At 38.1% G+C, this 15,423-nt stretch overlaps 1 protein-coding gene across 2 annotated transcripts; it reads left to right on the top strand.

Annotated features, from left to right (window-relative positions):
• Window positions 1–2,016: 2,016 nt before the first annotated feature.
• On the top strand, window positions 2,017–7,044 carry si:ch211-284e20.8 (uncharacterized protein LOC563738 homolog). Of its 2 annotated transcripts, none has more exons than XM_043222252.1 (8): window positions 2,017–2,072; window positions 3,391–3,625; window positions 4,380–4,493; window positions 4,582–4,660; window positions 5,022–5,188; window positions 5,266–5,379; window positions 5,465–5,560; window positions 6,266–7,044. In XM_043222252.1, exons 2-8 carry the CDS (start codon window positions 3,425–3,427, stop codon window positions 6,404–6,406), a joined length of 912 nt encoding a protein of 303 aa, XP_043078187.1. In that variant the 5' UTR covers window positions 2,017–2,072; window positions 3,391–3,424; the 3' UTR covers window positions 6,407–7,044. The 2 variants fall into 2 exon arrangements, with proteins under 2 accessions (XP_043078187.1, XP_043078186.1); XM_043222251.1 differs by lacking the exon at window positions 2,017–2,072 and adding an exon at window positions 2,098–2,508.
• The last annotated feature ends 8,379 nt before the right edge of the window (window positions 7,045–15,423 follow it).

Raw genomic sequence — 15,423 nt, 5'->3', positions numbered from 1 at the left:
AAAATAGGCGTGGTTACGCAGCCTGGAAGCCACCTCTGATTGGTCAAGCGCGGTCGGTCGAAATATCCATTTAGCTGATTTAACTATTTACTGTGTATTTTTAATTCGGTTGCTGTTTACATTTCCCTGCGTCAGTATTTGTGTAATAATAAATTGTTCTGATTAATGCTAAAGCGTCGCGTACGCTTTGGCGTAGTAACGAGACAGCTGTTACTTTTCTCAGCGCTGATTAAGTCGAACCAATCACAGCGGTTTACGTGTAATCAGCAATACTTTTAAAAATCAATTCATAGAGATTTGCACGGCGGAATTTAATAGTATGCCAGTAATTAATTATTATTTCTTAAATGTTGTAAACGAATACACGTAACCACGTTCGAATGTTTTACATAAGACAAAAATTGCCTAGAGATTTGAACGCAGCCCAATGGAGGGCTCGGCTACTGAGCCGGAAAGCGCCCTCTAAAGGAAAATATATGTGACCTAGTTCATAACAATCTACATTTGCTACACACCGCTGAATGTGCTTAATAGTCTGATCAATATCACATGCCTCAGTCTTGTGACGACCAGCACAACATAATTAACACATTCAGACATCAGTTTACGTTTATAAATCGAAAGTTTAAAAAAAGCTGTCTACTGTGTGAATAAAAAAAATACTGTTAACACATGGGTTTTCATACCATTGTTTATTATTTTTTGGATGAATATCACAGCAAGGAGAGGACTCATTTTACTAAAAAAAATACATTTGACGTTGATCATAATAAATGGGACAGCTATTTCAGCAATTTTACCAGGTTATCATTTTTACCAGGAATTTGTGCGTACATCTACTATATATGCATTCTTTAATCTTTGCCACCAATAAGCCTTAGAACTGATTCACTCGTGAGAGAGTCAGTGCGATTTACTATCAAAGAATAAAGTATTGAACAATACGAAGAATTTAAACACATTCTCACCGCAAGACATATTACAAAACAATTCAAACAAACCAGAACAATATGTATATATAAATAATCACATTAAAGATAAAGATAATCACAAAAATTATTAAAGAAATACACAAAAAAAAAATTATAAATAAATAAATAAATAATTAATTTAAAAAATAATAAAAAACAGGGGCACGTAAATAAAACTAATTTAAAAATGAAATTTTTGTTAAAGGTAATTTACTGATCCTTTCTCACAATTTGAATAGCCGGGGTAAAGTTGGTTTTATATTCGCATATTTTCACATATTTCCGCGTTCAATAAGTTTGTAATTATATTTCAATCGATGAAAATCGCCAAGTATTGTTTTGATGGCATATATTTACTTTTACACGTCCACTGTAGAGCATGAAATTTGTTAGGGACCGTCTAAAAAGTTCTAATTGTTTTTCATTGTGCGCAAACAGACAGCAACTCGTAAAAACTCACAAATACAATATATCTAACATGATTGAAGTAGATGTACTGGCAAATATAATTCCTAAATCATATATTTTTACCTTTAGTAGCAATAAAAATTTGCCTCAAAGTGAACAAGAACTGTGCTGGTGTGTTGGCTGTAACAATGTCATATGATTTATTTCTAAATCTTGGGTAAACTGCCCCAAAGCAAGTGGGAACACGTTTTTCCTGTTTTACGACATCATTGTTTAATATTAAAATCTCACAGTTCATGCGCATTGATTAATGTTTGCAAAAATATCACTCTCCATTGTACAAAATTCATCGAATTATTGACAGATACTCGGAAAGCATGACAGAGGGACAGAATATGAAAGAACATGGAATACCAAAAAAATAAAATGGAAGATATTCTTAGAGAACAAGGGATGGAAGGAAATAGATTCAAAACTTTATCTATGTTTCTTGAAAATGCTGGATTAATGAGAATTTAGAAACGAACAGTTTTTCCCTCTTCTAAATGGGTTAAATAAGTATTGTACAGTAGGTGAAGATGTGCAATAAAAGTTGCAAAAGCCAAGAAAAAGAAGAAGAACAAGAAGGTGGTCCCTCAGATAAGCGGTGACGTCACGACACTCCAAAGAGGCAAGCGTGTTTATCAGCTTACTGTAAGTTTGTGTTTATAATGGTCGGTAATGATAATTGATCGCGTTTAGCTTTTATTTATGCATATTACAAAGCTATTGAACAGCGAAGTCAGAATATGCGAATATGAAACCAACTTCGCTGCAGAAATATTATATTGGTCCGTAATAATAGTTTTATTCGAACGTATTCATGATTAATAATATATGTGTATACGAATATATGTGCAAGTGTATTCAGTACTATATAATTACATACATTGCTATCTCATGCCAGTGGAGTAACTGTCAAGTTAACATTTCCGGTGGCTGTACCGTTTGCTCGGGAAGGGATGGATTCGGTTTATGTCGTGTTGTGGCGATGAATCACGACATAGTTACTTTTGGGAATGTAATATTGCTGTAAGTCAGACCACAAGATAACTTTGTTGAGATTTAGGCATCTATATGTGGCCACGAGGTTAGTATACAAACCTGCTTATCATTATTGTATTATATTGCATGAGATAACACTAGCTTTTCTAATTTTTTTTGTATTTTTTTTTCTATTTGGCTAGTAGCTGCCAACTTGCATTTTATGAATCAACAAGGACCACGACAAAACTAAAATCATTCATTTTCTTCATTTTCTCATTCATTCATGATTTGTCAATGCCCACTAAAAGCTGCTTTTCAAAATTATGATGCTAAATTCACATTTGTCATGTTGACCAGGCCTAGTCCAACTCACACTATCAGAAATAAAGGTACAAAAGCTGTAACTGGGGTGCTGCTTTTTGTATCTGTTAGGTTCAAATACGCATGCTTTAGGTACTAATATGTACATTTAATGAACCAAAATGGACGCCTCATGGATAAACTTGTACCTTTTGAAAAGGTACCGCCCCAGTCGCAGCTTTTGTACCTTATTTCTGCGATAGCATGTCATACAAAAACCCAATAGGATATTTTCATACATCTTACATCAATAAGCTCTTTGACCAACAAAAGCATTTTGTTCATCATGATAATCTTGAGTTAAAAAGATAAATTGTCGAATGACTTCAACATCATCATCACTACGTTAAGTCTTTAAGTATTTATTAAAAACAACAACAGCATTTTTTTTCTCAATGGTGGAATATGTTTTTGGTCAGTGCATGCAGATGTTTTCTGACACCCACGTTAATGGCAGGTGTATGGAGGGCTGTGTCCGCTTCAGGTCTTCTGTAGTTTCGGCCTGTATTGCATCACTGTTTACCAGCATGGAACATATAGAGCAGTGTCAGATAAACACTGTGTTTGCTGATAGTTGCAGGTGAAAGTTCAGTGCTCTGTATTTTTTCTCTTCCATCTCTTTCAGGGCTCTCTAGCAGAAGTGTCCCAGAAACACAGAGATGAGGCTGCATCCTTTGCTCTTGGTGTTGTTGGTGAGTGTGTTCTGGGGGCCCGGTAGTGCCTCCGTCATGGTCTCTGAATGCCAAGACGCCGCTGTGCTGAAGGCCGCCGAGGAGACCCTGGAGAAGATAAACGCAGACAGACAGGAAGGGTATGTCCTCTCACTCAACCGACTTTATGATGTCAAACTGGACAAAAAGGTAAGTGTTGATTCTAGCTTTTGAGCATTTGTGTATAGATGAACGAAATGATAAGGAAAAACTTTTAAGAAGTTTATCCATGAGTGAATGATAAAGGGATAATTGGCCCAAAAATTTTAATTCTGTTGACATAACGATGATATATTGAAGAATGTTGATAACCAAACAGTTGCTGGTAGCCTTCATACGCACCAAAATACCGTTCACTGAAATGCTTATAGGTTTGAACAAGATGAGGATTAGCAAGAAAAAATAAAATAAAAAATATATATAATAATTATAATTAATTAATTTTTTTTAAATCTGATCCTCGGGTTCAAATACACTATATTAAGCAACAGGATTGATTGATGCATTAAAATGAACGTGTGTATTGCAAGTATTTCCAATTCCAGTAACATAGTAACGTACAGGCTGGATAAACAGATTCTCACCAGAGCCTAGTCCATCTCATGTTGACTCACAGTTGGTTTAAGGCACAGGAGATCAAAGGCGTCAATCTAGTTTCTATTGATACCTTAAAAATGAACTCACTGGAAAAACTGTTTTTTTATGAAAAGTATATTTCTAAACACACTTTTGGGCCTCAGATTGTACAATTTTCTGTTTTCTCCCTTAAAAAGACACAAATATCAGATTTAAAAAAATCTTTATTCAAACATATTGATTTGTAGAACTGCAATGAGGAAAACAAGGATATTTGAAACGTTATGTCAAGCTAGTTCGATTAATGTCTTGTTTGCTTCGAACAAAGGCAGAAGGCGTGAACCATTTGCACCTGACGATAGATGTTCTGGAAACAGAATGTCATGTGATCAGCAGGAAAAATTGGAAATCCTGTGCTGTTAAGGGAATAGCTAATGTACCGGTATGTGCTTATAGCCAAATACTTGTATGCACTATAATATAAGTATTTTGTTTGACTAAAAAGCTGACTGTCATCTAAACTGTATTAGGTGTTCGGGACATGTGACGCATCGGTTTCGCTTCAGAGCTCCATCAAAGTTGAGGATTACAACTGCACCATTCAACAAGGTGTGCTGAGACTGCATGAGCTCCTCTTACTTTAATGGAATGCTCTGTCCATTACTACATTAGTACCAATAGTTCAGTAACATCCGAGATTTTATGTGGCAAAGGCATGGAGAGTTGAAGAAATGTTCTGCTCATCACTTCAAGGATTCCATTCCATTTCGGTTCTTCCAACAAAACCATGTGTCCTTAACTTTGTGAAGTTATCTAAAACATCCTTCTGGCAGTACATGTTGCCACATACATATTTTCTTTTGGGAACTAATTCAAAACTTGGATTGTAGATTTGTGGCTTTATTCAGTATAATGCTTTTATCTTTGTCCATAGGTATAATAAACATTGACTTTGTAAAATGTTTTACAGTGGCAGCTCGAGCTATAATAGACGTTTGCCCCGACTGTCCAACAGCAGAATGCTTAGATGATCCAGTTGTATCTGAGACCACAAGACTGGCCCTGCAGAAATTTAACAAAGAGAGCACTTCCCAACATGTCTTCGCTCTTTTGAATATAACAGTAGCCAGCATGCAGGTATGTGAGCGGCAGTAAATCCATTCAACGACTGGTTCTGTTCGCCTGCGTGAGTTGTGCTGTCGTGTGTGTCGCAGTGGGTTGTGGGTCCGTCTTATTTTGTGGCGTTCACCATTCAAGAGACCGAGTGCAAGAAAAGCACTACCGATATTGAGCTCGCGCAATGCAAGCTGAAGGACTCGGAGTCAGCAGTAAGAACTCATTCTTCGCTATTGCTTTATATTACTTTTGCCACTCAAATGTAGGTGGAGTAACATTTCTTTCCATTGGTTACAGCACAAGGGCTTTTGCACCGGTTCACACATCAGTTTCGATTACGAGCTGGAGAGAAAAGTGTCTGTTAGCGTCAAATGTGAAATCTTTCAACCAACGGTGGGTGGCTTGCATTGACTAAAAGTAGAAATAATAATAATTTTAGCCATGTCATGCAGTAGTGTAACAGTACTGTCATATTTACTTTAAAAACAAGTTGTAAATTGCATGCACTACCATTCAAAAGTGTGTGGTCAATAGAATAGTTTTAGTTTTTTTTGCTCTCTTCTTCTCACAAAGGCTGCATTTGATCAATAATGCCATAAAAACAGCAATACTGTGAAATTTTCTGTGTGAATATATTTAAAAACGGAATTTATAGCTGGGATCAAAGCTGAATTGCTCCACTCTTCGCTGTCACATTATAAATCATTCTAACACTCTGATTTAAGAAACATTTCTGATTATCATCAATGTTGTGCTGCATCATTTCGTTTTTTGAATAGAAAGTATACATTATATATTAGATAAATATACATTACTGTCACTTTTGAACAGTTGAATGCATCCTTACTGAAAGTATTCATTTTTGAACAGTAGTATATATATATATATTATTTTGTCAGCTTTTAGAAGTATGCTAGGAAATGAACTTAAAGTTAACTAAAGCTGCATAAAAGATATTGTTCACTATTGTTAGTTTCTGATAAATTGATAAACTAAAGGATTTTTATGTACCGCTTTAAATCGATCATATGGAGCAAAAAACGGATTTGATGCAGCGATAGACTAGGTTGAGACTTTTTTTTTTCCGTTGTTCTCCAGCCTGTTCAACAAGGAGCTTTTGGATCAGTGCATGTTCTCCCTCCTTCACCCTTCCAACCTGCTCCCAGAGTCCAGCCCATGGCCGGCAGCTGTCCGGGGGAAAGACGACACCGCCTCGGATTGACAGAGCTGAATCTCTGATTGAAATCACTTATAGCTCAGCCCTCCAGCCTGAACAAGCGCTGCAGATTGTTCACGTTTCCTTAAAGAAAAATGTGCTGTTAATTCTTATATATTCTCTATATATTTTTCCAGTACATAGTTTTTTTGCCTACGCCAACTGTCCAAATGAAGCACACTACTATTGTGTATGTTTCAGAAATAACAGGCACCTTAAAAATAGAAAACAAAGTATATTTCACTGAAAATGGAGCCATGTATTTTTTTTTTTTTTTTTTTGCATTGTGACATTATTTTATGACAGCTACACCTAACATCTTTACATGTACTTATTACTGTCATTCTAAAATATTGTCAGCATCAATACTGTGATTTGAAAGCCAAGTATTAAAAATATGATATTTAATAATTTTTATATATATAACTTCTTATAATTATAAATTCATTATTAATTTTAACAAGTGAATGATTGTATTACAATAATGATAATAGTATATTAATAATATTTTTTATTGAATTGTCACAATACAACACTTATTACTTAAGAAAAACTGTTTGAATTTATTTTTTAGCAAAGTGGAATTGTGATTTGAAGACTATGCTAGATTTTGCTAAACGTGGCCAATTCAATAATAAACCGCTGAAACAATCAATCAAAATTCAGGCTGTTTATTTCTGTTCATCTTTAAGTAAATGAATATTATCCATACCACTTCCACTTCTATTTCCTTTCACAATTACACACCGGTGAGTTTATTTCACTGATACACTCACACACGTGAAAGAGGTGATAACTGACTAGGGCCACTTTTGGCTGTATTGAACATATATCAAACACTTTACAAATATTAAACTGTTATCAGAAGAATTCCGACATGTCACATTGTTCCAGGTTGATACATGAATTGTGCCATAGCTAAATAATATCTTTAATTGAAAACACTATTATCTGACCCTTTACATGTTCATCAATATATTGTCACAATCGCCATTTTATTGGTGCACAGTACTTTTTCTTTAGAAAGAAGTTGGTTGTTTAGAAGAACAAGACATTGCTACTTCAGTGGCATTCATAATCAAGAGATTAAAGTTCTCCTTGAGGAATATGTAACTTTATTATTTAATATAAATATGCAATGTAACATTTTCATAGTCATCAACTAAACATCAGTAGTTGTGGTTGTAAATCACACAACGTATCTTGATAATGATAAATGCACTCTTTATACACCTTTTACGATTATAAAGTTCATTTTTATTTCTTTAGCGCTTTATACAATACAGATTGCATCAAACCAGCTTTACAGTGAAATAAAAAAGGAAATAGCCTTTTCTAGTATTTTTGACAGAAAAGGGAGATTTGATATTGGTCTGTAATTAACCAGTTCTCTAGGATCAAATGTGGTTTCTCAATTGTTATGATGTCCCTGATTGACCACTTTATTACCATAACTGATGTTGGTGGCCATCGTTTCAGCAGCGATGAGGCATCTGTGTTAAAAATAGGCAATAAACTTTACAGCATAGCAAATTCTCAATCAAATCATTGGTTGGAGCCCCATAGCCAGTCAGGATTATTTACCTCCAATGTTATTTGCTGATGCTGATACATATATGCACTATGTGGGTTAATTTTTAATAAAAACACTTTTGTATTGTGTAGAACAATTAACCAGCAGATGTCCCATGTATGCTGAGTTTCAAATGCTTCAGTGAACAGTGAATCATTTAGCAAACAATAAATAATTTAGTGAAGCAACTGGTTCAGTTGGTTTAAAGTTTGAAAAAACTGGCTTCTCCCAAGCACACTGGCAAATAAACACAAAATCTTTATTGTTGATACAGAATAACAAAAGAGTAAATGAAGTATAGGTAAACTGTGTGCCACAATAATCATGAGAAAGTGAAAGTGTCGTGGTCAGATGTGTCCAAAATCCAACTCCAGGCATCAACTCAATTCATTGCGTTTGAAGGAGGAGGAATGCTGCCTATGACCCCAACAACATCTTCCCCACTATAAACATGAAGGAACATTATGGTTTAGGGGTGTTTTAATGCTAAGGGGACAGGACAACTGCCCAGAATTAAAGGGATACTGGACAGTGTCATGTCTGGGCCTGGGCATTGAAAAATGGATTGTGGATTGGTATTTCAGCATGACAATGACCCAAAACAAAACATGGTCAAGGCAACAGGAGTGTCTCAGGAAGAAGCACATTAAAGGTCCTGGAGTGGCCTAGCAGGTCTCCAAACCTTAATCCCATAGAAAATCTGTGGAGCAAGCTGAAGGTTTGAGTAGCCAAGTGTCAGTATTTAAACCTTAAAGGAATCGTTCATCCAGTCAGTCAGTCAGTTATTTATATTATAATTTTAAAAATATAATTATTTTTGTACTAGAATCCCATCGATCTGCTTATCTGATATCTGATTTACGGAGATCAAAATAATGGTCACTATCCACCAGCATTACACCTAGGATGGCTTGGTGGGGAGTAGTTTATTTTTTTATTTTTTGATAAACTATTACTTTAATGACTTGGAGAGAATCCGCAAAGATGTGTGCAAACTACAATAAGCGCCTACAATAAGTGTCATGTTTTGTGAAGTTATTTGACTCCTTAAAATGGAGATCAATCTATAACATTTTGAAATGTATTTTCTGTATTTTATTTTATTTTTTAATTCAGGCTCTCACTTGTTAAACTTATCATTTGTCAGTGGGCAAATTTACAAATTTATCAGGGGATACATTTTTTTCAAGTTCAGTTGCACTACCAAATAATCATATTAATATGTAGATGTGCCTGTCATCTGCCATTTGTACGACATGATAAATACGCGTTCAGTAAAATCAAGCAAACTTATTTTTTAAGAACTTCTACAATTTCTATATGCTTAAAAATTCATTTGAAATTAGCATTTGTCCCAAACATACTAATGCTCGCTTTATTTTGTTAATAAAATGTTAACACGTTTTACATTTAAATTTCCAAATGCATTAAGCAAACAATGAGCATATAACAAAAGTGGTATGTTAAATAACACTCAGGCATTGCACAGTGTGCGCATTAATTTGCTGGTCCTTATGACTTATTCAAGCACGAATACAGCAGCACTTAAAGAATCTAATTAGATGTGAGGACAGATGGGAGGAGTACGATCACACCAAAGGAAACCTGAAGTCATGGAAGGAAGGAGAAACCATAGAAGTGTTGCATTATTGAAGAACAATTCTGAAGATAAAGGTGCAGAGCGAGTGAGAAGAAGACAAAGCAGGTCACAGAGGAGCAGAATGGACACTCAAAATCAGGTGAGGGTCTTTTACTGATACTCCTGATCAGATAAATGTCATTTTTAGAAACCCATTAGTGTACATTTCATTCAAATGAGTGATTTAGACCCGCTACACACGTATTCTACACAGGAATAAATAGTAAACATATAATTCCACAGCGATTTTATTTCATGATGCAAACACTGACATGATACCTGTCAATCAGAGACGATCAAACATTGCAATGTTCCAGATCTTACAGGTAATGTGTTGTGAATGCACACATGAGAGGAGGACGTGGTAAATAACCTGCAGTCAGGTGGAGTTACGCTGGTGTCAGTTTCCTTCATGACAGGCTTCAGTACGTTTGACATTGTTTACAGACTAAATCCAGTCATGCTTTCCTTTTCCAAGGCATTTTATAATTGCAGCAATGATACTCATACTTGAGACAATATGCATTTAAATCAATGTTGCAGTGATTATTTTCATTTTGTTTGATAGAGCATTGTAGACAAGAACATGGAAACGGATTTTGTGACAGATGAGCAAATGGAACCAACAGAACAGAGGTATTCAAAGTGCTTAGCATTTAATAAATTTTACTTTTGTCTCGTTTTCCAGGACAGTGGACTGTTTTGGTTTAAGGTTATTAGTTGTTACCATAAAAGATTTACACTGAATATGAATTTTTGCAGTAGAAATGTGAAGCTTAGAATTTTACAAAAGCTTGTCAAGTTAATTTTTGAGTTAAATGTTAAAATAAAACTTTTTTTTTCCACTGGAGCTACAAAGTTTTAGTTTTACAGCCTAAAAATGCTGGGTTGTTTCAAATGTGGACTAAAGAAACTTTTGGGTTAAAAGTTTAATGTAAAAATGTAAACCAACAGCTGGGTTAGTCCGTATTTGATCCAAAGTTAGGCTGAAACTCTTTTGAGTGCTGTTATATTGTCATGGCAACAGAATAGGTCAGTAAAAAAAGGACACTAAAATCATGTTACCATGTGTATTGTTTGCATTGCACAATATTACTGCTTAAGCTAAAATATTTATGAATATATTTATTATTATTATTTGTTAAATTTTATTTATTATTATTTGTTGCCATGACATAGTATGAATGATGTCGGAATTTATGCTACACAGATATTGTAGATCTTTGTTTTCTTTTCTTTTTTCTTCTTCTTTTTCATGTTTTTTTTCTACCGCTGAGCTCTCATTTAGTTCAAAAGCGAGAAGAACCAGCCTCAGTAGCACTGAATAATCAGCAAAGAAAAACAGAAGATCAAAGATGTTTGCTGGAAGAGGTAATACATTTAAAAAAACATAAACATAAAATCTTGGTTTAATAAAGAAAAGAAAGTATCATTGTATTAGGAAGTAAAATGACAAATGTTGCACAAGCTGAGAAATTTTAGTTTGCATGATTGGTGTTTTCAACTCTGATGAGACGTCTTCCAATGTTAAATAGTCTGTGTACATGCTGGCCCGCCCTTGAACAGGACCTGAAGGAAACCATTCAAAGAGAGGAGAAGAGACAACGGGAGCAGGACCAAGTGAAGGAGAAGAGAATCGGATTCTCTGGAGAAGTCTGTGGTTCCTCAGCCTCAACCAGCGTACAGCCAAGTAGGAAACTAAGTATGAACTATATAGCTAAGTATGAAAAATATAATTTACTTCAAATATAATACCTCTAGGTGAGCTAATAAATATTTTGCTGTGGTTTTCACCATGACAGACCAGTGCGACGCATGCTGCAAAGCTGCATCCGCCTGTCGATTCTCGTTCCATCCTTCCTCACTCGTGAAAAGACCCCATCATAAATTATCTCCTGGGGCAGGATCATTTATGATCTTATCTTTATTATTTTTGACCATGGCCTCAGACTTTTGCTTTCTCATCCCCCGCTTCTAAATTCAGCTGCAACATTACATCACTTATACAGATGTAGCCAACAGAACAACATCATGAGACCTGAAACAAAAAGCTTTCTAATGGTCACCAAACCAGACCCCTTTAGGCCCTGGGTGACAAGCTGTCCATAAGAACATAATGCACAGGACCGCCTGACAAAGGGAGCCCTGTCGGAGTCCAAAACTGGGAACAATCTGACTTAAGCTGGCAAGACAAACCAAGCTCCTGCTCTGATCATACAGTTGGACAGCCCTTAGCAAAGTTACCCCATATTCCCAGAGAAAGTGAGGACACCACGAGCAACCCGGTCATGCCTTCTCCAAATCCACAAACATGAACACTGGTTGGGCAAACTCCCAGGAACCCTCCAGCATCCTGAAAGGGTATAGAGCTGGTCCAGTGTTCCACGTTGGGCTTGAGGTTTGTTCCTCTTAAACTGAGGTTCATCTTATCAGAGTTCTCCTCTCCAGTACCCTGGCATACAGTTTTTTTTAAAGGAGGCTGAAAAGTATGATCCCCTATAGTTGAAGCACATTTGTTCACACCCCTTCTTAAAAGAGGAACCACCACCCCGGTCTGCCAGTCCAGAGGCACTGGATCAACAAAACACTTAAATGCAAGGCGTCTCAGCCAAGACAGCCCTACAACATCCAGAGACACTGAGGTACTCCGGGCGGATTCGCTGGTGCCTTGCCACTTTTTCTAACAACCTCAGTGACCTCAGCCAGGGTGATGGTAGTCCCCCGGGTCCCCGGCTTTTGCCCCTCAGTAAAAGACGTGTAAAGCGTAATTGAGGAGCCTCAAAGTATTCCTTCCACCGCCCGACAATATCCCCAGTCGAGGTTAGCAGGTTCCCACCAGCACTGTATTGGGTGTCCTCAGGGCACTCTTCCCTTTTCTGATCGTCAGAGACATAACCTCTTTGAGGCCGTCCGATGAGTCATTTTCCATGGCCTCCCGAACTCCTCCCAGACCCGAATATTTTGCCTGCACAACCACCCGGGCAGCGGTCCGCTTGGCCCACCGGTACCTGTCAGCTGCCTCAGGAGTCCCATAACCAACCAGGCCCGATAGGACTCCTTCTTCAGCTTGACGGCATCCCTTACTTCCGATGTCCACCATCGGGTTCAATATTTGCCGCCACGACATGACCGAGACTTTACGGCCACAGCTCCGGAAATGCTTATCGAAAAAAGAGAGAGAACATAATCCACTGGACTCAATGTCTCCAGCCTCCCTCGGAATCAGCTGAAGCTCTGCATTTGGAGTTGAAATCTCCTGACAGGGTCTCTGCCAAATAGTTAACAGACCCTCACTTTCATAAGGTAAGCCATTCTGTTTTTATATTTCAGTCCAACTCACCACCAGGTGGTGATCAGTTGACGCTCCGCCCCTCCACTTCACCCGAGTGTGAATGTGCGGCGGAGATCAGATGATACAACCACAAAGTCGATCATCGACCTCCGCCCTAGGTGTCCTGATGCCAGGTACTGTGTGGACACGTATGATGCAAACATGGTTGTGGATTGTGACAGACCGTGACTAGCACAGAATTCCAACAACAATGACCACTGAGGTTTAGTTCGGTATCTAAATGTGTGAATCACGCCCCTCCAGGTGTCACTAGCATCACCATAATGCTTGGCAAAAGTCCCCAACTGTAAAGATAGAGTCCCTACTTGGAGCACTTTCCAGCACCCACTCCCAGGGACTTTTCTGAAGGCCGGTGTGTCCTATGCCATTCTTCCGTTATCCACAAATGACAGTGAGAGTCCTCCCCCAACCCGAGTCGCAGGGAGGCGACCCTCCCGTCCACCGGGTTAAACTCCAACACATGGCGGCTAAGCTGGGGAGCTATGAGCAAGCCCACACCAGCCTGCCGCCTCTCACTGTGGGCAACACCAGAGTAGTGAAGAGTCCAGCCCCTTTCGAGGAGATGGGTTCCAGAGCCCAAGCAGTGCGTGGAGGTGAGCCCGACTATCTCTAGCCGGTATCTCTCGACCTCCCGCAACAACTCAGGCTCCTTCCCCAGAGAGGTGACGTTCCATGTCCCTAGAACTAGGTTCTGAGTCCAGGGGTTGGGTTGTCGAGGTCCCCGCCGACTGCCACCCAAACCACAAGGCACCGGCCCCTTACGGTCCCTCCTGCAGGTGGTGGGCCCACGGGAGGATGGCCCCACGTCGCTGTTTCGGGCTGAGCCCGGCCGGGTCCCGTGGGGCAAGACCCGGCCACCAGGCGCTCGCATGCCGGCCCCGGCCCCAGGCCTGGCTCCATGGCGGGGCCCCGGCTGCGCCATACCGAAGCGACGTCGCGACTCCATTACGGTTTTTATCCATAAGGGTGAGGTGGACCGCTCTTTGTCTGGCTTGTCACCTAGGACCTGTTTGCCTTGGGAGACCCTACCAGGAGCATATAGCCCGGACAACCTAGCTCCTAGGTCATTCAGGCACTCAAACCCCTCCACACGCGTTAAGGTGGCGATCCTCGGAGGGGGAAGAGGTAATACATTTAAAAAAAACATAAACATAAAATCTTGGTTTAATAAAGAAAAGAAAGTATCATTGTATTAGGAAGTAAAATGACAAATGTTGCACAAGCTGAGAAATTTTAGTTTGCATGATTGGTGTTTCTCAACTCTTGATGAGACGTACAGACAATGTTAAATAGTCTGTGTCGTACAGCTGGCCCGCATAGAACAGGACCTGAAGGAAACCATTCAAAGAGAGGAGAAGAGACAACGGGAGCAGGACCAAGTGAAGCGAGAAGAGAATCGGATTCTCTGGAGAAGTCTGTGGTTCCTCAGCCTCAACCAGCGTACAGCGAAGTATGAACTAAGTATGAACTATATAGCTAAGTATGAAAAATATAATTTACTTCAAATATAATACCTCTAATGAGCTAATAAATATTTTGCTGTGGTTTAGGGTGCTGTGCTGTAAATACTTACTACTCCAAAGTATCATAAATTATCTCTATTTTTGATCATTTATGATCTTATCTTTATTATTTTTGGAGAGAATTTTTTTTTAAAACCCCCGTCTCTAAATTCATGTGGACATTACATCACTTTATACATGACATACATACACGCTTTTATTCATGAGACCTGAAACAAAAAGATTTCTAATGATTTTTGTTGGTTTCTTGCTTTAGGCCCTGGGTGACAAGCTACTATAAGAACATACCGATGCACATCTATTGCCTTCCAATAGAGACCGTTGTCCGAAATCAAAATAATAAAAAGAAGAAGACAAGAAGATGAGAAAATTATGTCGTTACAGCAAACAGTTACAATCCGAAAGAAAGTGAGAGAATCCAGAGCAGCATGCAATCAAACAAACATGAACACTATCAAGGGCAATGATGTTACAGTTAAACTTATAGCAAAATTTGGTCGTTTTGTATGTTGCTTGAGGTTTGACGAAATAAACCACACCAGATCTTATCAGAGTCACAAAATATGTGTATACAGTTTTTTTTTTAAATTGCTAAAAAGTATTGTTCAGTACTGAAGCCAAATTTGTTCACACAGTCTGCATTACCAACGTGTATCTTCAAAACTCACTCGGATCAACAAAACACTTAAAACAAGGTCTCAAAATAAGCTGTAAGTTTCCACCGTAACAGCAATTCCTCTTTCTTTTTATACAAAGAAATATAGAGAATAATATTGAGGTTAATATTTATTTAATAAAATAAAAAAATCAAATAAAGCGTAAAAACTGGAGCTCCAGCTGCTGCAGGAGAACTTTCTATGTGGAGTTTGTGGGTTTTCTTTGTGTTGATGTTGGTTTCCTCTGGGTTTCTCCCAAAATCCAGAGACATACAGCACAGGTGAACTGGAGACTGT

This window comes from Puntigrus tetrazona, chromosome 22 (assembly GCF_018831695.1).
Source record: "Puntigrus tetrazona isolate hp1 chromosome 22, ASM1883169v1, whole genome shotgun sequence".
NCBI lineage: Eukaryota > Metazoa > Chordata > Actinopteri > Cypriniformes > Cyprinidae > Puntigrus > Puntigrus tetrazona.
This window is presented reverse-complemented; position numbering and strand designations above follow the sequence as displayed.